Raw genomic sequence first — 27,721 nt, forward strand, 5'->3', positions numbered from 1 at the left:
TTTCCTTTGATCTTAGAAGCAGAACCCTGCATTTAGAATAAAGACACCATTTCCCAGTCTCTTCTAGAGTTGTGTGAGGCCATGTGGTCAAGCTCTGGACCATGGGATGAATTTCAAAATGGTCAATGTGACTTCCAGGAAGTATTTTCCAAGACAGGGCTATCGCCTTTCCTCTTTCCTGTTGGCTGGAATAAGACGAGCTACCCACTCCAGTATTCTTGGGCTTCCCTGGTGGCTCAGATGGTAAAGAATCCACAAGCAATGTGGGAGACCTGGGTTTGATCCCTGGGTTGGGAAGATCCCCTGGAGGAGGGCATGGCAACCCACTCCAGTATTCTTGCCTGGAGAATCCCCATGAACAGAGGAGTCTGGCGGGCTACAGTCCATGGGGTCACAAAGAGTAGGACATGACTGAGCAACTAAGCACAGCACTTATGTCATCAATCAGGATAAGTTCAGAAGAAAAATTTACAACTTAGTGATTTGTAAATGAAAATTGCTAATCTGTAATTTACTAAGTAAAGTGTGACAGCCAAAATGTTTTCAAATAGGGATTAGTAGACAGCAAACCATACAAAATAAGGTTGGTCCTACCTTCTTTCCCCACATCCTCACCTTTCCCCTTCAAAATGCCATACTGACCCAAGTGATCTTTTCAAAACGCTCATGTGGATGTGTCACCTGCCTACATAAAACCCTCCAGAGACCTGAGAGACAAAAACCAGTTTTCCTAACATGTTCTGGAAGACAGTGCTTCTCAGCCTTCAGTGTGCACATGAATCACATGCAGAGAGTCTGATCCAGTAGCTTTGGGGGTGCTGGGGTGGGGCTTGAGGTTCTGCATTTCTTACCAGCTCCCAGATGATGCTGATGAGGGTGGTGTGAGGACCACACTTTGAGTATCAGGATATGGAGACTCTCTAGGTGTGCCCCGCCTACATCAGGTTAATTACAGCAGTTCATTACTTTACACCACTCAAGCCCATCCCTTTCTCTCCACACCAGCCACCTGGGTCCTCTCAGTTCCCCATTAACAGTCTTTGCCTGGACTGGCCTCCCTCCATCCCCAACCTTTGGTAGTCACACAGCAGTCACCCTTACACATCAACTCATGACCCACGCTGGTTCTGGTCTTTCTGTCCTATATTCCAGTTATCATTTACATATATTTGTTTGAATATTAGATTATGTTGATTATTCCTGGTAGACTGTAGACTCTATGAGGTCAGGGATCAAGTTGGGTTTTGCTTCTTATTGTAGCCCCAGTATTTTTAAAGGGCCTGGCTTATAGCACACACTTCATAAAAATATCAAAAATAATGGATAAACTCTTCTACTACACCCTCCCATTGTCAGAAGAGTCTTAAAAATACAAGGAATTGAATGCTGCTGCTCCATGTGTGAATAACTATTACAGTCATTATAATAGCAATAGTATAGCCAGAAACCCATTGACCTTTTCCTGTGAGCCAGACATTCCTCTAAATGTGTCAGATCAGAAATACTCAGGACAGTTCTACTGAGTGGGTGCTATCACCATACCCATTTACAGAAGAGGAATGTGAGGGTCTTTGTGAGTAATTAAAATAATTCATGCTAATCAACAAAAAAGGCAGAATCTAAATGGATTCCCTTTTCTGAAATTCTGAAGGTGACTAGAGATCCATGGTTTTTAATTTGGCTTGAATTCTAGATCACAGCTTTCGGAGCTTCCTGGAACACATCGTCTACTCTCCAAATCTGTCTACAAAGACAGACTGAGGTTTCCCCCACTGAGCCACGCAGAGCTGACCTCAGGTGACCCCAAACCTACGCAGGACCAGATCTCATAATGTAGCCATGGCAGGGTAAGCAACAGACTTCTTCCTGAGTCTCCATGCTTCTGCCCCTCCTTGCAAGTCAGACACAGCCTAACAGAGGATGACCACTCACGGCAGTTGGACAATGAGAGCTACATCTTAGAAACGGCCTCTCTATGGTATTTCTAGAGCTCACATTTCAAAATTATTTTTAAAACTAACCTAATTATCTAATAAAGTCTTAATTATGTGGAATCTTTACAGAAGTTTACTATTCTCCACCTTTTGTAGACATGGAAAATAAGAAAATATGCAAATTATAAAGAATTTATAAAATACTGCCAGAGAATGAAATGGAATTCCAGAAAATGTGAAATCTTCTACAACTTCCACAACTTCAAATGTTTTGCCCTGAGAATGACATGTAAGTATTGGCCTTGACCATCAGTTCCCAAAGATGTTGGATGCTTTAAGACAGTGCAAGAAAAATCATTTTCAATAGCAAAGATTGAAACAGAAAAGAGGTTCAAGTTTATACTTAATAACATCAACAACAATTAACAACAACAACAAAAATTCCAAACTTTTGCTAAACATATGCCATTTTGGCCTACAAGAGCTCTAGAATTTATAATATTCACCAAATGATACCATCCACAAAGAGATTAACATCAGCTTACTACTTTTAAGGTACAGCATCAAATATAAGAGATATGCTAATATTTTTATTTCAAATAGGACATGTTTAAATTACAAAGATCAGACAAACTTGAAGTTGTATATAAACTGTTTCTCATCAACAGAATATTTAAAAATGTGAAGGGTAATTCTAACGTCATGCTATATTATGGATTTTATGAAATAAATGATTATATTCTTAAATCCAATTGTGAAATTATGTATACTTGGTTAATACAGGATGATTAAGTAACACAGTGTGAACTTCAGGTGCACAAATATTACTACACAAAGTTTATCCTAATCCATACATCAATCTGGATTTAGTAAAATTCTATTCATAGCTCTCAACTTTATGATATGGTCAAGTCAAAATAAGAAAATATTCTTAAAGCAAAATGAATGTGCACATTTTAATGGATGGGGTTGTATGTAAAATCATGGTAGAATTCTGTGACCATCTGTCCTACACAAAAAATTTGCTTACAATGTTAAAAACAATTAAGAACGATACATCCAAAGGCCATACCATGTACTTGGTTTGAGGCTCACTGAGCACCCTGATTCTTTAGACAGGAAGGCGGTGAACTGCACAGGCCTTCATACTTGCTGTTACCAGAGAACAGCCTGCCATGAGCACAAGGTCACTCCAGCTGGTGTAGCCTGCACCAGGCAGGGAGCTCCCTCTAAACTCTGTGGCGATGTTACACTGTCACATCTTGGTCCTCATGGTCATGGTCCTGAGAAAAGGCAGACGCTAAGACTCCACCAGCTGACGTCAGCCTGGAACAGCACACAACCATCAGTCCAAAATGCGATGTGAATTGTTGTTTCAGTGTTAGAGATGGAGTTTCTCCAAACTACCTCCACTCTCTGTACACTGAGTAAAAATGAGCCAATGTTATCCACTTATTTTAGAAAGGAAAATCTGCCCCTGCTAGATGCTTTCCTCTGTCCTAAATAAACTGAAACCCCTCCTTACATGAATCAAGAGTAGATTTACTGAATATAAGATCAATCATCTAGCTATTTCTCAAACCAGGCATCTCTCAATCCTCACTCATACCTCGCTCATACTAGCTTCCACCGTCAAGAAGCAAAAGGTCTCCCAAATCATCCATCAGTGAAGCACACCAAACCCAAATGTCTTTTGTTGTGATGTTTGTTTTTAATGCCCCCAAGAGGCCTGAAGAACAAGCATCTGGTTTCTGGTTTTTAGTAAGTCTTTTCATCCCATTTTCTGGCATTTAATTGAAGCATATAAAGTTCAAATAACTCATGCACTCTTTCAAAATGAAATTACTCAATTCACACCAGAACACATGGTTCTGCAAGCCAATCCTGCCCACATTTTCTCCTTTGAAAATTAACAGCATCAACTGGTCCTCCCTCAAGTTTCCTAGTCACACATCCCAGAATAGTTGTTCAATATGGAGACTAAATATCAACACGATATTTTTCCTGTCAAGAAGACCTGGTAATAATAATCCAATATCCAGACAGCATATCAGTTCAGTGTTTGTTTGGAGGGTAGTGCTATTTAGCTGAAGTCTGAAACATGGGAGAAAAGACTGGAATGCTTCAGAAGCAATTTCTATGATACTGTCTCCACCACTGAAAATCTAGGTGAGCTTATAAAGTCATCGCCCTGTCCCAACCATATATTCATATCTGTAGATAAAGGATAAAAAATAAATGCCTTGCTCCAACCACAAATATTCCAACAATAAAATGAAATTGACAAAGCAAAAGAAAAGTAAGGAAATAGTGATAATAACAACATTTCTTTCAACTTTAGAAAGCTGTAGGAGTCTTGATCTTTCTTGAACACACAGCATGAAATTTGTTCAAATCAGTCTCCCTGGAGGAAAGTTATAACCTTTGTTAAAGTGAGGCGATGTCTTCAAAGGCAACATGAGAACTTTGAAGGTAAACCCCATTTTCTTTAGAGCCCGGTGGGAGGGTCACATGCCTGTGATAGTTTCTGAAGATGATCTTGGAAAGAAAGAGCAGGCAACCCCCCACCTAGATGAGGCAGATAAATGAGACCCCATGTCCTCTTTTGAGATGGCTTTGCCCCCAATCTCAAATATGTCAATGATATCATTTTATAGCAGATACAAATCTTGAAGTAATAAAAGGCTCCTTTTAAGACAGATACAATATCAGAACTCTTTCTGCATATATTTCAGAGTCTTAAAGGTCCCTCCTTTTTTTCAGTATGTATTTTTTGAAACAATGAAGACTACAGAGTGGGGGGAAAAAGGAGAGTTGTGCTGTCCATCCTTCAGGAAATTAAATATTTGACATTTACTAATTAAAATATTCTGAATTTCACATCCTGATTACAAGTTATTTCATTTCTAAGGAAGCTGTGGCATAATTCAGAGGAACCTCAGATTTCCAAATGAAGCCAAACCTATCTTTTGTGTAGCATGAAGGAAGCTATTGAATTTGTGCCCATTGTAGACACCGAATTGACTTGCTGATCTAATAATGATGGAAATCTTGTGACTTTCAAAAACTGAAACTGATTGGCAGAGTGGAGAACTACAAACATAACTTTCTACAGCTGAAAACAATCAGGGAATGCATACAAGACAAAACAGATTTTATACTCTACAACAATTCATTTCAGCCATTTCAATGCAAAGTAAAACATAAACAGATGTTGAAGACAACCTACTGAACCTACCTGCTGAATCTTGTAGTAAAGAAAAAAAAAAAGTACAAGTAAGGTTTTTATGCATTAGATGGAGCAGCAATTTCTTTCTGAATACCTGGAGCAAAAGAGTAGATTTCAAACTCAACATTCATCACACATGTTGCTGTATTTCATGAAGATCTAGTTGGACAATATAGAGATGGTATGCACGGAGGTTTCCATTACCAAAAAAAAAGCCTGTTTCATGTTAGAAATCTCATGAATTTGGTTTAGTCCATTCACGCTTATTGAGCACCTATTTTGTGCACAGCCAAGCTGTAAGTATAGGAAGACAGGAAAGACGGTCCTCACCCTCTGGGAGCTGACAGCCTACTTCCACCATATACAGCATCATGGGTAACTTCAAGACGGTATGACAGGACAGTCACCTGGTTTGCAGAAAGGACTACGAGTTAATCATGGGGCAGAGGGAACCAGGACACGCTTAGTCCACGTTGTTATAAGCTGCATTCAGGTCCATGAAAAGAAATCAACAAGAGGTGGAACCAATTCCTCAGATACACAGAGCTTGTTAACAAGTGTTGCAGTCCTCCATTAGTTCAGTTCAGTCGCCCAGTCCTGTCCGACTTTGAGACCCCATGAATTGCAGCATGCCAGGTTTCCCTGTCCATCACCAACTCCTGGAGTTTACTCAAATTCATGTCCATTGAGTCTGTGATGCCATCCAACCATCTCATCCTCTATCAGACCCTTCTCCTCCCACATTCCATCTTTCCCAGCATCAGGGTCTTTTCAAATGAGTCAGTTCTTCGCATCAGGTGGCCAAAGTATTGGAGTTTCAGCTTCAACATCAGTCCTTCCAATGAATATTCAGGACTGATTTCCTTTAGGATGGACTGGTTGGATCTCCTTGCAGTCCAAGGGACTCTCAAAGTCTTCTCCAACACTACAGTTCAAAAGCATCAATTCTTTAGCGCTCAGCTTTCTTTATAGTAGAACTCTCACATTCATATATGACTACTGGAAAAACTATAACTTTGACTAGACAGACCTTTGTGGCAAAGTAATGTCTCTGCTTTTGAATATGTTGTCTAGGTTGGTCATAACTTTTCTTCCAAGGAGCAAGCATCTTTTAATTTCATAGCTGCAGTCACCATCTGCAGTGATTTTGGAGCCCAGAAAAATAAAGTCTCTCACTGTTCCCATTGTTTCCCCATCTATTTGCCATGAAGTGATGGGACCAGATGCCATGATCTTAGGTTTCTGAATGTTGAACGTTAAACCAACTTTTTCACTCTCCTCTTTCAATTTCATTAAGAGGGTCTTTAATTCTTTGCTTTCTGCCATAAGGGTGGTGTCATCTGCATATCTGAGGTTATTGTTATTTCTCCCGGCAATTTTGATTCCAGCTTTTACTTCATCCAGTCCAGTGTTTCTCACGATGTACTCTGTATACAAGTTAAATAAACATATTGACAATATACAGCCTTGATGTACTCCTTTCCTGATCTGGAACCAGTCTGTTGTTCCATATCCAGTTTTAACTGTTGCTTCTTGACCTGCATACTCATTTCTCAGGAGGCAGGTCAGGTGGTCTGGTATTCCCGTCTCTTTAAGAATTTTCCACAGTTTGTTGTGATCCACACATTCAAAGGCTTTGGCAGAGTCAATAAAGCAGAAATAGATGTTTTTCTGGAACTCTCTTGCCTTTTCCATGATCCTAACAGATGTTGGCAATTTGATCTCTGTTTCCTCTGCCTTTTCCAAATCCAGCTTGAACATCTGGAAGTTCACGGTTCACGTACTGTTGAAGCCTGGCTTGGAGAATTTTGAGTGTTACTTTGCTAGCGTGTGAGATGAGTGCAATTGTGCAGTACTTTGAGCATTCTTTGGCATTGCCTTTCTTTGGAATTGGAATGAAAACTGATCTTTTCCAGTCCTGTGGCCACTGCTGTGTTTTCCAAATTTGCTGGCATATTGAGTGCAGCACTTTCACAGCATCATCTTTTAGGATCTAAAATAGGTTAACTGGAATTCCATCAACCTCCACTAGCTTTGTTTGTAGTGATGCTTCCTAATGCCCACTTACTTCACATTCCAGGATGTCTGGCTCTAGGTGAGTGATCACACTGTTGTGATTATCTGGGTCATGAATATCTTTTTTGTATAGTTCTTCTGTGTATTCTTGACACCTCTTCTAAATATCTTCTGCTTCTGTTAGGTCCATACCATTTCTGTCCTTTATCGAGCCCATCTTTGCATGAAATGTTCCCTTGGTATCTCTAATTTTCTTGAAGAGATCTCTAGTCTTTCCCATTCTATTGTCCTCCATCTCATGGTTCTAATTCACTCTAAATGTGTTAATTAACCTCTGACACTGGTTCTAGATTTTAGAGATCTAATTCATCGATTTCATCAGAGAATGGTAGTTGGTTTTGCTACAAAACAAACAAAAGAGAATGCAAGCCTTTATATTCATGTATTCCATCTTCTTGAGGTGAAGTAAGAACACAATTCAACAAAACTTTTGCAAATACAAAGCTAAAAGAGCAATTCAAAAGGCCTGTGCAATTGAATGTCCTGACTCTACAGAAGCAGTTTAACTCAGGAAGTCAATGTGGAATGGTTTGAAAAACACACTTCAGTCTTATCTTCAGACCAACGAATGGATGAAGCGAAGGAAGAGATTTCCTTAAGAGAAAGACTGAGGTTTGAGCAGATAGGCCGAGCAGATAGGAAGGAGAAAATGTGACTCTAAAGATCTAAACATATCAATATAGAAAGACAAAGAGTTATAACCAGTCTAATACCCTTAGACTGTTAGAAAGAGGAGATGTTCTTAGCAGTTACTAGATGATAATATATGGCTGGAACCTGAAGAAATCAAACAGAGGAGGAAGGGCAGACTCTTAAAGAATAAATGAATTGACTGCCCCCAAGGAGGCAAGGACCTGAGAAATTACTGAAAGCCTCTAAAAGCTTCCCTCGTAGCTCAGATAATAAAGGATCTGCCTGCAATGCAGGAGACCTGGGTTTGATCCCTGGGTTGGGAAGACCCCGTGGAGAAGGGAATGGCAACTCACCCCAGTATTCTTGCCTGGAGAATTCCATAGACAGAGGAGCTTGGTGGGCAATAGTCCATGGGGTTGGAAAGAGTTGGACACGACTGAGTGACTAACACTTTCACACTTTCTTAAAGCTGCAGATAGTTCATTACAAGAATAATTAGGGGGCTTTCGCAGTGACTCAATGGTAAAGAATCTGCCTGCCAATGTAGGAGATTTGATCCTTAATCAGCGAAGATCCTACATGTTCCAGAGTAACTAAGCCCATACACCACAACTGTTGAGCCGTTGCTCTAGAGCTCAGGAGCCACAACTCCTGAGCCCATGTGCCACAACTACTGAAGTCCACATGCCCTAGAGCCCATGCTCCACAACAAGAGAAAACACTGCAATGAGAAGCCTGCGTGCTGCAACTAGAGAGCAGCCCCTCACCCCTACCTGCTCTTTGCATCTAGAGAAAAGCCCGTGCACCAGTCACGACCTAGCACAGCCAAAACTAAAATTATTTTTTAATAAAGAATAATTAGGGAACCAAGCCTTCAAGACTGGACAGCTAAGTCAAGCAGCTATTGAAAATCTAGATATACTGGATGGGGTAAGATTTAGAAAATCCAGATAACATATATCCTTCTAGAAGTCTTTAGCATCAAGTTTCAGTCTGACAGAATTATTATAGGTGAGTACATAAGTATTGTATATATACTTACTGAATGTTATAGAAAATTGATAGAAATAAGAGAAAACACAGCGAAGATGAAACACTTTAAAAGGGAGCTGGGCAGTCCATAACAGACCGAGTCCAAGCCTAGGTTAGAGGAGGACCATCGAAGAACACCTCTTGGATAGAAATTAACGGACTGGGGAGGTTTATTTGAAATGGAAGGTTTTGGCAGACCCTGAATTCACTGAGCATATTTCTGGCCATGGGAGTCCTTGTAGGAGAAAGTTTAGAAGAGTAAGAAAGGGAGAAAGTGTTGGCCAGAAAGCAAAAAGAAACTAAAAGCAAGCCCAGCAAGGAGTACAGACCCACATGAAATACAAATGGAGAATAACCAAACTCAAACAGGTTGAAGGCTTTCAAACTTAGTGAGGTCTCCCTAGAAGAGGAGGGAACAAACAGAGACAAAAACAGTCTAGGAAAGAAAATATCTTTCTAATTAGTAACATAGACTCTAATATGAGGAAATGACCATTCCCAGCAAGCAATACCAGAGAAGGCAATGGCACCCCACTCCAGTACTCTTGCCTGGAAAATCCCACGGACGGAGGAGCCTGGTGGGCTGCAATCCATGGGGTCGCTAAGAGTCAGACACAACTGAGCAACTTCACTTTCACTTTTTACTTTCACGCATTGGAGAAGGAAATGGCAACCCACTCCAGTGTTCTTGCCTGGAGAATCCCAGGGACAGGGGAACCTGGTGGGCTGCCATCTATGGGATCACATAGAGTCAGACATGACTGAAGCGACTTAGCAGCAGCAGCAAGCAATACGATGATAAGGGAGGGATAGGAGGGAATCAGAGTCCTTAAAAAATGTGAAAGATGATGGGAGAGGAGAAATGATCCCATCAACCTTACCCCGATGAAGGGTTTCACATGGTCCTGATACAGAAGCAAAGACCAAAGGCACGACACATGTTATCTGTCGACACTGAATACCCGCAACTGAGTGTGTTCTTTTTTGTAAGATCCCACCAGCCTCTAGTTCATCATTCTGGCTGGCTTTCCTGCCCTTAGCATCTGTGAAACACCAAGGAAACCCAACACAGTCATGTCCTCTTTGGTTTAGCCAGTTCTAGGTTTTCCACTTTGGAGAAGGAAATGGCAACCCACTCCAGTGTTCTTGCCTGGAGAGTCCCAGGGACTGGGGAGCCTGGTGGGCTGCGGTCTATGGGGTCGCACGGAGTCAGACATGACTGAAGCAACTTAGCAGCAGCAGCAGAGAAGGCAATGGCACCTCACTCCAGTACTCTTGCCTGGAAAATCCCACGGACGGAGGAGCCTGGTGGGCTGCAGTCCACGGGGTCACTAGAGTCGGACACGACTAAGGGACTTCACTTTCACACATTGGAGAAGGAAATGGCAACCCACTCCAAGGTTCTTGCCTGGAGAATCCCAGGGACGGGAGAGCCTGGTGGGCTGTCATCTATGGGGTCACACAGAGTCAGACAGGACTGAAGAGACTTAGCAGCTTAGCAGCAAGTTTTCCACAACTTATAAGCAACAGAGTCCTATCAAATATAGAATACCTCCCAAAAATTTTAGACACAGTCCAGGAGATTCCAACTGCCATGACTACCCCAAGGCTAGAAAAGTAGTCTCTCTCAGGATGTTTTCTGAGTCTACAAAGTACAAAAGTGGAACCAAGAGTGTGGACTCCCAGAAGTGTAACTTCCCTCCCAAATCTAACCACCAATGGTTGCTTCAACTATTGTTTAGGCCAAAATTCGGCCAATTTAAATATATAGCTGCATTCACAAGAAAGAGTGAAATCCTTTAGGGCAAGAAAAGACAAGGAAACTGAAATCTAGGGCATGAAGTGTGAAAATTGAGGCTGAGAGTTCTGGCAATTAGGAGTGCAGGGAGAAATGGGTTCTGGACCTCAAAATAGGCCCAGTTCACTTGGGTCTTGGGTTTGGATGCTAAGGAAGGAACCTGAGAAAAGGTCTAGGCTGAGAGTTGGAGCTGAGAGCCTTGACTCAAGCCAGGATGCTCAGAGGAAATGTTTCTAGAACACATTCTAGAAAAGTTTCCTCTTGGTTAGCCCAAGAAAAGGACCAAAAGAAATATACCTGTAAAAGGGAAACAAGTTAAAAGCTCTTATGAAAATATAAAAAAATTCCTAGCCTGTCTCATGAGCAGGGCTTGGCATCAAATTTATATGATAGTCAAGGTGTACAATTCTGAAGCTATGAAACTAATATAAAAATATATTAGTTAGACTGGAGATTCTACTAGGTGCCTGTCATAAGAAAACTAAAACCACTCTGATATCCATGTAACCCTTCCCCATCCTGAAAAATTAGCCCATAAAAAAAAAAAATGACTAGCCCATGAGAAAGTGATCTGCCAAATTGTGTTAAGATGTGAAGGTAGAGAAATGGGCAAGCAAATAGCTCCTGTCCTCATGGAACACACACTCAACCAGAGAAGAAACAGTAAATAGCTATACAAATAGTCACCTAATTCCAATTGTGATAAGTGCTATATAGACAAAACACTAGGTACAGAATTTGTGGTAATACAAAAAAAAAAAAAAAAAATCCCCAAACTTGCCTTTTTTGTTAAAATGTAATATGTTCTTTGTAAATGACATGACTGATAAGGGAGTCAATATTTAAAATATATAAACAGCTCAACATCAAAATAACAAGCAACCCGATTTAAAAATGGGCAGAAAGACCTGAATAGACATTTTTTCCAAAGAGGACATGCCGATGGCCAACAGGTACATGAAATGATGCACCACATTGTTAATCGTCAGGGAACTGCAAATCAAAACCTCAATGAAAAGGAAAAAAAACCCACAATGCAATATCACCTCACTCCTGTCAGAATGGTTATCATCAAAAATAACAAATGTTGGCAAGGATGAGGAGAAAAAGAGACCCTCGTACACTGTTGGTAGAAATATAAATTGTTGCAGCCACTGTGGAGAATAGCATGAAAGTTTCTCAAAAAACTAAAAATAGAACTACCATGCTGCTGCTGCTAAGTCACTTCAGTCGTGTCCGACTCTGTGTGACCCCAGAGATGGCCATCAGTTCAGTTCAGTCACTCAGTTGTGTCCAACTCTTTGAGACCCCATGAATCGCAGCACCCCAGGCCTCCCTGTCCATCACCAACTCCCGGAGTTCACTCAAACTCACGTCCATCGAGTCGGTGATGCCATCCAGCCATCTCATCCTCTGTCATCCCCTTCTCCTCCTGCCCCTAATCCCTCCCAGCATCAGAGTCTTTTCCAGTGAGTCAACTCTTCGCATGAGGTGGCCAAAGTACTGGAGTTTCAGCTTTAGCATCATTCCTTCCAAAGAACACCCAGGACTGATCTCCTTTAGAATGGACTGGTTGGATCTCCTTGCAGTCCATGGGACTCTCGAGAGTCTTCTCCAACACCACAGTTCAAAAGCATCAATTCTTTAGCACTCAGCTTTCTTCACAGTCCAACTCTCACATCCATACAAGACTACTGGAAAAACCATAGCCTTGACTAGATGGACCTTTGTTGGCAAAGTAATGTCTCTGCTTTTCAATATGCTATCTAGGAGACGGCCATATGACTCAGCAATTTCACTTCTGGGTATATATCTGACAGAAACAAAAACACTAATACTAAAAGATACAAGCATCCCAATGTTCATAGCAGCAGTGTTTATAAATGCCAAGATACAGAAGTAACCTAAGCATCCAGCAACAGATGAATGGATAAAGTGGTATATGTATATGGGAATATTACTCACCCATAAAAAAGAATGAAATAATGTCATTTGCAGCAAGATGGATGGACTTGGAGGGTATAATGCTAAGTGAAATAAGTCAGAGAGAAAAACAAATACTGTATGTATTCGCTTATATGTAGAATCTAAAAAATACAACAAACTAGTGAATATTAACACTAATGAAGCCGACTTACAGATACGGCAAACAAACTAGTGGTTATCATGGGGACAGGGAAGGGAGGAGGGGAAGTGCAGGGGTGGGGAATTAAGAGGTACAAACTATTATGTATAACACAAGCTACAAGGATATTTAAAAGTGGAGTATAACCTTTAAAATTGTGAATCTATATACTGTATAGATTCTATATACAGGTGTACTATATAATATTGTACATCAATTATACCTCCGAAAAAACAAGACCGAAAAACATGTTCAACTACAAGAGGGAGCAGTCTAATAATGAAAATATTTCAACGACAAGGAATATTAATGAATGCTTACATATAGACATTCAAAACTGAATTACTAGAATTATGATTTCATTTATAGTAATTTACCTTCTCAGATTCTTTCCACATATTTCCCAATGTGTTTTTTTAATAAATTTACTTATTTTTAATTAAACGACAATTGCTTCACAATATTGTGCTGGACTCTTCTATGCATCAACAGGACTCAGTCACTCAGGACATAGGTTTACATATGTCCCCACCCTCTTGAAACTCCATCTCATCTCCCATCTCTTCCCTCATCTCTTGGTTGTTACCGAGCCCTGGTTTGGGGTCCTGGAGTCATACAGCAAATTCCCATTGGTTATCTATTTCTTATATGGTAGTGTATATGCTTCCATGTTACTCTCCATTCGTCCCATTCACTTCTCCCTCCCCTCCAATGCTTTTAATATGTTAATACATACATTATAAACTGTGCTAAATGTTTAATTTTGATCATGAGAGTCCTAAGAAAAGGGAACCCTCTTACACCATTGGTGGGAATGTAAACTAGTACAGCCACTATGAAGAACAGTGTGGAGATTCCTTAAAAAACTGGAAATAGAACTGCCATACGACCCACCAATCCCACTGCTGGGCATACACACTGAGGAAACCAGAAGGGAAAGAGACACATGTACCCCAATGTTCATCACAGTACTGTTTATAATAGCCAGGACATGGAAGCAACCTAGATGTCCATCAGCAGATGAATGGATAAGAAAGCTGTGGTACATATACACAATGGAGTATTACTCAGCCATTAAAAAGAATACATTTGAATCAGTTCTAATGAGGTGGATGAAACTGGAGCTGATTATACAGAGTGAAGTAAGCCAGAAAGAAAAACACCAATACAGTATACTAAAGCATATATATGGAATTTAGAAAGATGGTAATGACAATCCTGTATGCAAGACAGCAAAAGAGACACAGATGTATAGAACAGTCTTTTGGACTCTGTGGGAGAGGGAAGGGAGGAATGATTTGGGAGAATGGCATTGAAACATATATCATATCATACAAGAAAAGAATCACCAGTCCAGGTTCAATGCAGGATACAGGAAGCTTGGGGCTGGTGCACTGGGATGACCCAGAGGGATGGTACGGGGAGGGAGGTGGGAGGGGGGTTCAGGACGGGGAACACATGTACACCCGTGGTGGATTCATGTTGATGTATGGCAAAACCAATACAATATTGTAAAGTAATTAGCCTCTAATTAAAATAAATAAATTTAATTAAAAAAAAGAATTACTTAACATTTCCTAAAATTATAAGTTGTTATTTTAAAAAGGCTTTTGAGAGTACAGGTTTCATTGGTATATGCATACTTTTAACTTTTGTTTTGATATCTTTCCACAGTTAGTATTCCCAAGTAAAAAAGCATTTTAAAAATCAAAATGCAGTATTTCACAAAGAATAACACCTTTCAAGTCTCTGGACTTTCTTTTCAATGCTAAAATCATCTGTACTTTGAAACAAAAGAAAACATATAATTGACAAATTTTTTTTAATGTACAATATTGTGGATATGGGCTTCTCAGGTGTCATAGTGGTAAAGAACCTGCCTGCCAATGCAAGAGACATAAGAGATATGCGTTCAATCCCTGGATCAGGAATATCCCCTGGAGGAGGTCATGGCACCCCACTCCAGTATTCTTGCTGGGAGAATCCCATGGTAAGAGGAGCCTGGTGGGCTACAGTCCATGTGGTCATAAAGAGTTGGACACAACTGATTGTGACTTAGCACACACTGTGGATATATCTAATTTGCCCATGAAGAAGCAAACCTCTGGATCCCAATTAAGGCAGTCTAATCTAATGAAGCTGCTGCTAAGTCACTTCAGTCGTGTCCAACTCTGTGCGACCCCATACACGGCAGCCCACCAGGTTCCCCCGTCCCTGGGATTCTCCAGGCAAGAACACTGGAGTGGGTTGCCATTTTCTTCTCCAATGCATGAAAGTGAAAAGTGAAAGTTAAGTCGCTCAGTTGTGTCCGACTCCTAGCGACCCCATAGACTGCAGCCTACCAGGCTCCTCCGTCCATGGGATTTTCCAGGCAAGACTACTGGAGTGGGGTGCCATTGCCTTCTCCAATCTAATGAAGAGATGTCTTTAAATGTTTGTGTATGCTCAGTCACCTCAGACTCTTTTTGGCCCATGGACTGTAGCCTACCAGGCTCCTTTGTCCATGGAATTTTCCAGGCAAGAATACTGGAGCAGGTTGCCATTTCCTATTTCAGGGGATCCTCCTGACCCAGGGATCGAACCAGGGTCACCTGCATTGCAAGCAGATTATTTACCTTTAAATGTTTAATAATCACCTAATCTTGATACATTTATTTTTTTAATGGAAAGGATAAAAAACAATATATTATCAAGATTAGATGATTATTAAACATTTAAATAATATATCAAGATTGATTATACATATTAAACAATATATCAAGATTGCCAGGAGAAATAACAATAATCTCAGATACACAGGTAACACCACCCTCATGGCAGAAAGCAAAGAATTAAAGAGCCTCTTAATGAGAGGGAAAAAAGCGCCATGTCCTGACTGCCATTGGCCACATACGGTGGGGTGTTGCTCCAGAATATTGCTTCAGAAAAAGATCAAGCTCTGAGCCTTTGGAGTGGGAGCAATGACTCCAAGACCCTAGACTAACCCTAGGGAATATCAAATAGTGAGAACTCACAGAAAGGAACCACTTGAATACAAGACCCAGTATCACCCAACCACCAGTAGCACCCTGTGCAGGATGCCTCATCTAAATAACAAACAAAACAAAAATACGAACCCAATCATCAGCAGACAGGATTACCACCTCACTCAGCCTTGCCCATCAGAGGTAAAACAAACAAACAAAAACTCAGCACATATCTCACCCTATAGGAAGCTCACACAAACCACTGGACCAACTTTAGGAGGGCAGATACCAAAAGGAAGAAAGAATTCAACCTTCTTCAAGGAAAGAATTCAACTTTCCTTGAAGCCTGGGAAAAGGAGATCTCAAACACAATAAGTTAAAAAAAATAATGAAAAGGCACAGAAATACTGCACAAATGAAGGAACAAACTAGAAACACAGAAGTCCAAATAAATGAAGAGGAAATAGGCAAACTACCTTAAAAAGAATTCAGAATAATGATAGTAAAGATGATCAAAAACCTTGAAAACAAAATGGAGAAAATGCAAGAATCAATTAACAAAGACCTAGAAGAATTATAGAATAAATATACAGAGACAAACAACATAATTACTGAAATTAAAAATAGAAGGTATCAATAGCAGAATATCTGAAGCAGGAGAACGAATCAGTGAGCTGGATGATAAAATGGTGGAAATAACTTCTGAAGAGCAGAATAAAGTAAAAAGAATGAAAAGAATTGAGGACAGTCTCAGAGATGTCCAGGACCATATTAAATGCACCAACATTCAAATTATAGGGGTCCCAGAAGAATAAGTCAAAAAGAAAGGGTATGAGAAAATTTTTGAAGAGATTATAGTTGAAAACTTCCCCAACATGGAAAAGAAAATAGTCAATCAAGTCCAAGAGGCACAGAGAGTCCCACACAGGACAAACTCAAGGAGAAACATGCCAAGACACGTACTAATCAAACTAACAAAGACTAAACACAAAGAAAGAATATTAAAAGCAGCAAGGGAGAAGCAACAAGTAACATACAAGGGAAAATCCCATACACTTAACAGCTGATCTTTCAGCAGAAACTGTGCAGGCCAGAAGGGAATGGCAGGATATATTTAAAGTACTGAGAAGGAAAAATCTACACCAAGATTACTATACCCAGCAAGAATCTCATTCAGAATTGATGGAGAAATAAAGCTTTTCAGACAAGCAAAAGTTAAGAGAATTCAGTACCACCAAACCAGCTTCACAACAAATGTTAAATGGACTTGTATAGTCAAGAAATACAAGAGAAGAAAAAAGATCTACAAAATTAACCCTAAACAATTAATAAAATGGCAACAGGAACATATATATCAATAATTACTTTAAATGTAAATGGATTAAATGCTCCAACCAAAAAATACAGACTTGCTGAATGGATACAAAAATAAGACACATATATATGCTGTCTATAAGAAATCCACTTTAAACCTAAAGACACATACAGACTGAAAGTGAGAGGATGGAAAAATTTATTCCATGCAAATGGGAAGCAAAAGAAAGCTGGAGTAGCAATCCTCATATCAGACAAAATAGACCTTAAAGATAATTACAAGAGATAAGGAAGGACACTACATAATGATCAAGGGATCAATCCAAGAGGAAGACATAACAATTGTAAATATCTATGCACCTAACATAGGAGCAGCTCAGTACATAAGAAAACACTAACAGACATAAAAGGAGAAATTGACAGTAACACAGTAATAGTAGGAGACTTTAACACTCCACCCACACCAATGGACAGATCATCAAAACAGAAAATTAATAAGGAAACACAAGTCCTAAATACATTAGATGAGATGGATCTCATTGATATCTTCAGGACATTCCATCCAAATGCAGAAGAATCCACCTTCTTTTCAAGTGCACATGGAACATTCTCCAGGATAGACCACATCTTGGGTCACAAATCAAACCTCAGTAAATTTAAGAAAACTGAAATTGTATCAAGCATCTTCTCTGACCACAATGCTATGAGACTAGATATCAATTACAGGAAAAAAGTGTAGGAAACACAAACACATGGAGATTAAATAGCACGTTTCTAAATAACCAATGGGTTACTGAAGAAATCAAAAGGGATATGAAAAAATTTCTAGAAACAAATGACAATGGAAACATGACAACTTAAAACCTATGGGATGCAGCAAAAGCAGTTCTAAGAAGGAAGTTTATAGCAATACAATCCTACCTCAAGAAGCAAGAAAAAGATCAAATAGACAACCTAATTTTATACCTAAAATAACTGGAAAAAGGAGGAAAAAAAAAAAACCCAAAATTAGTAGAAGGAAAGAAATCATAAAGGTCCAAGCAGAAATAAATGAAAAAGAAATGAAATAAACAATAGCAAAGATTAATAAAACTAAAAGCTGATTCTTTGAGAAGATAAAGAAAATTGACAAACCTTTAGCCAGACTCATCAAGGGAAAGAGAGAAGAATCAAATCAACAAAATTAGAAATGAAAAAGGAGAGGTTACAACAGACAATTCAGAAATACAAAGGATTATAAGAGACTATTATGAACAACTATATGGCAATAAAATAGATAATCTGGAAGAAATGGACAGATTCTCAGAAAAGTTCAATCTTCCAAGACTAAACCAGGAAGAAATAGAAATTATGAACAACCAAACTACAAGAACTGAAATTGAAGCTGGGATCAAAAATCTCTCAAAAAACAAAAGCCTAGGACTAGATGGCTTCACAGGAGGATTCTATCAAACACTTAGAGAAGAGCTAATGCTTATCCTTCTAAAACTCTTTGCAAAAACTGCAGAGGAAGGACTCGATGACATAAATCAAAGCAAGATCCTCTATGACCCACCTTCTAGAGTAACAGAAATAAAAACAAAAGTAAACAAGTGGAACCTGATTAAACTTAAAAGCTTTTGCACAGCAAAGGAAACTATAAGCAAGGTGAAAAGACAACCCTCAGAATGGGAGAAAATAATAGCAAATGAAACAACTGACAAAGGATTAATTTCCAAAATATACAAACAGCTCATACAACTCAAGAAAAACAAACAACCCAATCAAAAAGTGGCGGAAAGACCTCAGCAGGCATTTCTCCAAAGAAGACAGATGGCTAACAAACACCTGAAAAGATGCTCAACATCACTCATTATTAGAGAAATGCAAATCAAAACTACAATGAGATATCACCTCACACTGGTCAGAATGGCCATCATCAAAAAGTCTACAAACAATAAATGCTGGAGAGGGTGTGCAGAAAAGGGAATGCTCTTGCACTGTTGGTGAGAATGTAAATTGATACAGCCACTATGGAAGACGGTATGGAGACTCCTTAGAACACTAGGAATAAGACAACCATATGACCCAGCAATCCCACTCCTAGGCATATACCCCGAGGAAACCAAAATTGAAAGAGACACATGTATCCCATTGTTCATTGTAGCACTATTTACAATAGCTAAATGTCCATCAACAGATGAATGGATAAAGAAGTTGTGGTACATATACACAATGGACTATTACTCAGCCATAAAAAGGAATGCATTTGAGTCAGTTCTAATGAGGTGGATGAACCTAGAACCTATAATACAGAGTGAAGTGAGTCAGAAAGAGAAAGAGAAATACTGTATTCTAATGCATATATATGGAATCTAGAAAAATGGTACTGAAGAATTTATTTACAGGGCAACAGTACAGAAACAGACATAGAGAATAGACTTATGGACCAACCTAGACAGCATATTAAATAGCAGAGACATTACTTTGCTAACAAAGGTCCATATAGTCAAAACTATGGTTTTTCTTGTAGTCATGTATGGATGTGAAGTGCAAGTCGCTCAGTCATGTCTGACTCTTTGCAATCCCATGGACTATTCAGTCCATGGAATTCTCCAGGATACTTTGGGATACTGGAGTGGGTAGCCTTTCCCTTCTCCAGGGGATCTTCCCAACCCAGGGATCAAATCCAGGTCTCCCACATTGCGAGCAGATTCTTTACCAGCTGAGCCACAAGGGAAGCCCTTGTGTCTCTTTCGATTTTGGTTGCCTCAGGGTATATGCCTAGGAGCTAGGAGTGGGATTGCTGGTTCATATGGTGGTTTTATTCCTGATTTTTAAAAGAATCTCCATATCGTCTTCCATGATGGTTGTATCAATTTACATTCCCACCAACAGGGCAATGGATGTGAGAGCTGAACTATAAAGAAGGCTGAGATGGTTGAGTTCAGTTATTTATGCAACAGGTATTAATCCATTCCATTCCTGACTGCATAATAGATGCTGGGCATACACTACTGAGAAAGGGCAATATTTGCTTACATATAGAGAGATACAACTGAGTTAGTATTATTTATGCTATTATTTGAGGCTTCTCCAATGGCTCAGTGAGAAAAGAATCCACCTGCAATGCAGGAGACACAGGAGATGCGGGTTCAATCCTGGGTCAGGAAGATGCCCTGGTGAAGGCTGAAAGCCGAAGAATTGATGCTTTTGAACTGTGGTGTTGGAGAACTCTTGAGAGTCCCTTGGACTGCAAGGAGATCAAACAGTCAATCCTAAAGGAAATCAGTCCTGAATATCCATTGGAAGGACTGATGCTGAAACTGAAGCTCCAATACTTTGACCACCTGATGCGAAGAACTGACTCATTGGAAAAGACCCTGATGCTGGGAAAGATTGAAGGCAGGTGGAGAAGGGGACGACAGAGGATGAGATGGTTGAATGGTATCACTGACTTGATGGACATGAATTTGAGCAAGCTCTGGGAGTTGGTGATGGACAGGAAAGCCTGGCATACTGCAGTCCATTGGACACGACTGAGTGAACTGATCCAAAAAACTGCAGTGAAGGATGATAATTGTGAGTAAAATGATTATAAAATAATCCTGTTTCAATTGTAAAAGATAAAAAATATTCTACTTTTGGAAATATAAGAGCAAACTGTATATTAAACATATACTAATTGTTTACAGATTTCAAAAACAAAGAAAGGTTGCCAAAAGGTTAGTGATTACAAATAAACTTTGTTAGTGTAGATACAAACATAAAATTCTTGAAATCATCAAAATTTCTTTCCCTTTTATAAAAATTTGAAACAACTACATATTTATAGAAAAATTGGAAATATGATAAATACAAAGAGTTTGTTTTTTGAACCATTTGACACTAAGTTGCTAACTGGATGCCCCAACTCTCTAGGATCAGTTTCTCCTATGAACAAGGACATCTCCTACATAACCAGAGGAAATTCCATGGACACATCGTGCTGTGCTTCGTCGCTCAGTCCTGTCCGATTGTTTGTAACCGTTTGTGATCCTGTGGAATGTAGCCCTCCAGGCTTCTTTGTCCATGTGGATTCTCTGGGCAAGAATACCAGAGTGGGTTGCCATGCCCTCCTCCAGGGGATTTTCCCAATCCATAGATCGAACCCAGGTCTCCTGCATTGTGGGCGGACTCCTTACTGTCTGAACCACCAGGGAACCCCAAGAATACTGGAGTGGTAGCCTATACCGTCTCCAGGGGATCTTTCCAACCCAGGAATTGAACCAGGGTCTCCTGCATTGCAGATGGATTCTTTACCAGCTGAGCTACCAGGGAAGCCCATGGACACATTGCCACCATCTAATTCTCAGAACCCTTTCCAATCTTGCCAATGCCCAACACTACCCCTTAAACCAAAATGATCTAACTTAGAATCAGGTATTGCATCTAATTCTCATGGTTCTTTGGTTTCCTTCTGTCTTCCTTCCATTTCCTTGACTTTGACACTTTGAAAATTACAGATCAGTATTTTATTTACAGATACAGTTACAGTTACAGATACAGATATACAGATACAGATACAGATACAGTTATTTTATAGAATATTCCTTAGTTGTGGTTTAAGGCTAAATTATGATACCTTTAGCAGAAATATCACAAAAGTAATAGTACATTCTTCTCATTGCCTCCTATTGATTTGTCCCTTTGCTGATGATAATTCCATTAATCACATGATAAAGATGATGAATGCCATGTCCCCCTGTAATATTATTCTCCTCTACTATCCATGTAATCAGTAAGGATTTTGCAGGGAGATTCTGATTATGTAAATATCCCAGCTTACTCTTTTGTGGACATATGCATGGGCCATGTCTTCATTTATGGACAAATGAAGACATATATATCTTCATTTTCCATTTTATTTAACACTTTGTCACCTCTACTATCATTATTTACTCTGATGCTCAAATCTCACTCTGTTTAGCCAGTGGGAGCCAATTCAAGCTAGCTTCTGTGTTTTGAACATGCCTACATCGTTCTTTGAGCACGTTCTTGCTTTCTGGAACAAGATGTTTTGGACTCATCTTGTACTTTCCTTGTCTCACCCTTGGAATTAGTCATCTCTCTGAGGAGCCTGGTTTCTTTTGGTAGAAAATGTTACTTGAAACCAAGATCTGGGGGCCCCGTGTTTCTCACAGGGCATGCGCAATGCTCTTCGCCTGTGGCTATTCCCAGTCTCTTCTCAGCTGACAGAGTTGAAGGGGAAAATGTATTTATACTGTGTGTACCCTCATGTGTGCATGTGTGCACACACATATAGACATTGACATCTACACTTATTTCTATATCTCTACCTTTGTATGTTGAAACATATACGTTTACATCCATATTTCCAATTCCAATCCCATCAGGGTTATAAGTCTAGCTTTCTGCCTTTCCCTATTTTTAACCTTTTTTTCCCCAACAACAAGAAACCTGGCTTGTTCTGAGCTTATTCTATCAGTCACCCAGACTGTAAAGAATCCCCCAACTTCATCACCTGCGGGGGTGCCATGCTCACCCTGCCGGGAACGCTGACATTCCTCCCTGGCTACTCGGTGTCTACGCCTTCCTCATCCTGCTCAACCCTGACCGCTCCCCACCCCAGGCCCCCCTCCCTCACACCCTCTTCACCTTACCTGGACTCAAACATCCCACTGGCCACCCCTCCACGGTGATGCTGTCCTCAACCCACGGGTTCTAAGCCACTGTGCTGCCCCTCAGGGCACCTTGCTCCACCCACCGACCAGATTCCAGACTCAGCTACTCAGCACAGAGCCTTACAGAATGGTCTGAGGCCTACAGAAAGCAACCCATGTTATTTTTTCACTCTTTTCTCACTTATAACACCCAGAGAAGAGGACTAAAATGACAGATCTGGCTCTTGCAGACTTCTCAGCTACTTTTCAGCCAGTCTTTATGAAGATGTGTGTTGTGTGTGTGTGTGTGTGTGTGTGTGTAATGTTTTCTGCTACAGCAGCCAGACCATGACAAAAGCTCTGCGCTCATTACTTCCCATCAGAGTTGACCTATTTCCCCGCCTCACAGGGAGCATCTAGAACAGGCCAATTTGGATAATTTGTTGTATTTCTTTTTGTCTTGGGGAAACAAGGCCTATTAAGGAGTAAAAGGCCAAGGAGGATAATTTGTTATATTTTCCCTTCGCCTTGGAGAAATGTAAGTGGAGAAGCAAACATTTAAAAAGAAAAGCCAGCTTTTGCAAATTAGAAGTTTCTAAAAATGTAATTAAAAAATTAAAATAGTTATTGTTAATTTCTGATAAAAAGTGATGAAAGTGAATCGCTGTCATGTCAGACTCTTAGGGATCCCATGGACTGTAGCCCTCCAGGCTCCTCTGTCCATGGAATTCTGTAGGCAAGAATACTGGAGTGGGTTGCCATTTCCTCTCCTTCTTCTTACTTCTCATAGGGAAAGTAATTTTTTCTGGAAAGAAGATATTTCTCATCTGTTAAGAAAACTTTAAGGAAGGAAGGAGGGGAGAGGTGCCAGTTTTTTGGAGTTTCTGACCCAAAATGATTAAAAAATATTGTTGCTGCTGCTACTGCTGCTAAGTCGCTTCAGTCGTGTCCAACTCTGTGCGACCCCATAGACAGCAGCCCATGAGGCTCCCCCGTCCCTGGGATTCTCCAGGCAAGAACACTGGAGTGGGCTGCCATTTCCTTCTCCAATGCATGAAAGTGAAAAGTGAAAGGGAAGTCACTGAGTCTTGTCTGACTCTTAGCGACCCCATGGACTGCAGCCCACCAGGCTCCTCCATCCATGGGATTTTCCAGGCAAGAGTGCTGGAGTGGGGTGCCATTGCCTTCTCAGAAAGAATATTGTTAGGAGTATCTATTTCTTATCCAGAGAGCATTTTTGTTCCTGTTACTGACATTCAGCTAACAGAGGTAAAGTTAAAACAATACAAATAAAACGGTGCGCAATGTTCATTGCAGCACTATTCATCTGCAACTGCCAAGACACAGAAGCAACCTAAATGCCCATTAAAAGATGAATGGATACATCTTTGTGAAAGAAGAAACAAAAACTCCTAAAATAAGAAAAAACAGATTTGGAAACCTCAGGTGAATCTATCAAAGACAGGAATATGCAACTGGGTTCCCAGTGCAAACATTTACTGATTGCAACTTTGATTCAATTACTGTAATTTATCTTTCCAATACTAAGTCCTCCTCTTTAAATATCAGCACATTAGAATTGAAAGTTCACTGAGTTTTGGCCAAAATTTTGTTAATCAACTTTGTATCATAGCCATTGTTGGAAGGTTCCTGTCCAAATCAGCTTTTATTAGGGTGCTTTCTGGTGCAGTGAGTTGGCCTTAAATAAGGCCACATCAGAAAAAAAAAAAGAATGGATAAATATGTGAGATATATATATATATATATAACAATGGAATATTACTCAGCCATAAAAAGGAATGAAATAAAGACATTTGCAGCAACATTGATAGACCTAGAGACTATCATACTAACTGAAACAGTAAGTCAGAAAGCTATCATAGGCTATCACTCCTATATGAAGTCTAAAATATGATACAAATAAACTTATTTATGAAACAGAAATAGATCCACATAGAAAACAAAATTATTGCCAAAGGAGAAAACGGAAGGATAAACGAGGAGTTTGGGAGTAACATATACAAACTACTATACATAAAGCAGATAACCAACAAGGACCCACCATAACGACACAAGGAACTATACTCAATACTTTGTAATAACCTATAAGTGAAAATAATCTGAAAAAAAAATAGATATACACGTATGTATAGGTAAATCACTTTGCTGTATACCTGGAACTAATACAACATACTAAATGAACCATATTTTAATTAAAAAAAAAACCCATGACTCAGACGGTAAAGAATCTGCCTGCAATTCAGAAGACCTGGGTTTGATCCCCAGGTTGGGAAGATCTCCTGGAGGAGGGCATGGCAACCCACTCCAATGTTCCTGCCTGGAGAATCCCCAGAGATATAGGAGACTGGCAGGCTACAGTCCATAGGGTCAAAAAGAGTCAGACACGACTGAGCAACTAAGCACACACAAAAAACAAAACAAATTAAACAAAACGAGCAAAAATGTTGGTTCCATGGGGAAAGAGTCAATAGGCAAGCTGGGGTTGTCCCCAGGGACCCAGACCTCAGACCTGGGCACATACTAATCTGCTCCTTCCAAGGGACCACTCCATTTTTAACCAAGGACACCTTCAGAAATGTTCATCTCCATTTTAATTTCAGGAAGGTCAGGGAGCTCAATTGTTATTCAGAAAAAGGCAGAATAAAAATCAGGATAGGCCAGGTTTAGAATGATAGTTACCAAGCCTAGAATTTACATTTTAAAAAAACCAAAAACACAAAGACCAGAGGAGAAAGGGAGCTGGTCTCTCAAGTTTGGCAGAACTTTCTACAGAATGAAACTGAACAAACACAACCGCTCATGGCTTAATCCTCCCATGTCCACCCTCGGGGCCTGGAATTGGCCACCCCAAGTAGGCAGCTGGGGTGAGAGCTTTCAGGGGCCTCCCCAGAGCTTTTTTTAACCTGGCATTTTCTGCTTATGGACTTTCCACTAGGGCAACCCTAGGTCTGGGGATTCACTTCGGCTGGGAAATCTGAGACGTCAGCTGGTTTGTGGCAAAGGAGGTATTTTTAGCTGAGACTTGGGGATTTCAGGATTGATACCTACTTTAGACCTCAGGGTGGGAGGCAGAAGACAGAGCCAAGCAAGAGCAGTGGGTGACTCTGCAGTTTCGTGGCCACAACTGCAGAGCTTACCTTGGAAGAGGAAGTTGTGTGCGTCCTGGTCAGGGAGGGCAGGCCGGCCTGGGAGGTCTCAGCAATGATGCTGCACCTTCCCAAGGAGGTGAGGCCTAGAAGTCTTACCTTCATGCTAGTATTCAGAGAGACTCTCCCAATATCTACCTGCCCACCCATCTTCCTCCCTGCCTGCTGCATTGGCATCACATGAAACCTACTAGAAGTGCACATGTGGGGCCCCATCAACTCAGTTAGAAATTCTGGCAGCAGGATCCAGCAGTGTTGCAACCAGCCCTGCAGGTGATTCTCATGCACACTAAACCTTACTGATCTAATCACACCCTCACAAACATTCCTGGATAAAGGTACAAGAGCAAATTTTGACCCCTATCAAACCTACACAACAGTACATCTTTTTTAATTGACATTATTTTTAGCATATTTTTAGATTTACAGCATTGAAGAGATCAGTAAAGACAGCCAGTAATTCTTTCTAAACCATTTTTTTTTCCTCCAGCATGTGCTGTGCTAAGTTACTTCAGTTGTGTCTGACTCTTTGTGAACCTATGGGCCATAACCTACCAGGCTCTACTGTCCGTGGGATTCTCCAGGCAAGCATACTGGAGTGGGTAGCCATGGCCTCCTCCAGGGGATCTTCCCAACCCAGGGATCAAACCCACGTCTCTTAAGTTTCCTGCATTGCCAGTTGGGTTCTTTACCACTAGCGCCACCCCTTACCCTAATGTGAAAAGGCTTTTTCCCTTGTGCATCTTCCAGGGCAGTGACGAGACACCAGGTGAGTTTTGTTATCAAAGGTTGCAAATTGAGTCAGAGTAAGACATAGCCCCCAGTGCTTGGGGAGGAGAGCAGTCCCATGCAGCAGCCCTAGAAATGGGTAGAGGAAGCTGGGGGAAGCCAACTGAAATTATCTAAGATGCTGTAGCCAGGGGAACACCCCCTCAAAAGAGCCTGGGAAATAATGTTTGAGCATTCCTAGTGAAGTAGCTTCCTATGGCTGCTGTAACAAATTACCACCATAATTACAACAACACAAATTTACTTCCCTCACATTTATGAAGCTCAGAAGTCTGAAATTGGTTCCACGGGCTAAGTCAAGGTGTCAAGGTATCATCAGAGTCGCTTCCTTCTGAACGCTTTGAGGAGAGGATCTATTTCCTTGCCTTTTCCAGCTGTTAGTGGCTGGCCGCCTGTATTCCTTGGCTGGTAGCCCTTCCTGCATCTTCAGAGCACGTCTCTCCAGGCTGTACATCCATTGCCTTCTCCTCTGACTGACCCTCTTGCCTCCCTCCTATAAAGGCACCATGGTCTCATCAGTTCCTTCCAGATATCCAGGACAATCTCCCCATCTTGAAATCTTAGCTAGTCACAGCTGCAAAACCCCTTTGGCCTTAAAAATGGTATTCACAGGTCCTGGGGATCAGGTCGTGGCTATATTTGGGGGTCCATTATGCAACTGGAGAAGGCAATGGCAACCCCCTCCAGTACTCTTGCCTGGAAAATCCCATGGACAGAGGGGCCTGGTGGGCTGCAGTCCATGGGGTCGCTGGGAGTCAGACACAACTGAGCGACTTCACTTTTACTTTTCACTTTCATGCATTGGAGAAGGAAATGGCAACCCACTCCAGTGTTCTTGTCTGGAGAATCCCAGGGATGGGGGAGCCTGGTGGGCTGCCGTCTATGGGGTCGCACAGAGTCGGACACGGCTGAAGCAACTTAGCAGCAGCAGCAGCAGCATTATGCAACTTAATACACTCCACATGGCCCTGTACTGTCTAATAAGGTAGAGACATTGGCCACATGTGGGTATTGAG

The 27,721-nt window shown here is 40.7% G+C and overlaps 1 protein-coding gene across 3 annotated transcripts in view; it reads right to left on the reverse strand.

Moving 5' to 3' along the window:
* CORIN (corin, serine peptidase) overlaps nt 1-27,555 on the reverse strand; it is a 268,724-nt gene extending 241,169 nt beyond the window's left edge. The window contains exon 1 of one of the 3 annotated variants that reach the window (XM_055588487.1): nt 25,908-26,174. In XM_055588487.1, coding sequence (XP_055444462.1) covers nt 25,908-26,132 — 225 coding nt within the window. In that variant the 5' untranslated portion in view covers nt 26,133-26,174. Of the gene's footprint in view, nt 1-25,907; nt 26,175-26,471 lie in introns of those variants that run through there. The other 2 variants (XM_055588485.1, XM_055588484.1) reach the window with 2 other exon arrangements.
* Between the last annotated feature and the right edge of the window lie 166 nt (nt 27,556-27,721).

This window comes from Bubalus kerabau, chromosome 7, assembly GCF_029407905.1.
Source record: "Bubalus kerabau isolate K-KA32 ecotype Philippines breed swamp buffalo chromosome 7, PCC_UOA_SB_1v2, whole genome shotgun sequence".
Taxonomy (NCBI): domain Eukaryota; kingdom Metazoa; phylum Chordata; class Mammalia; order Artiodactyla; family Bovidae; genus Bubalus; species Bubalus kerabau.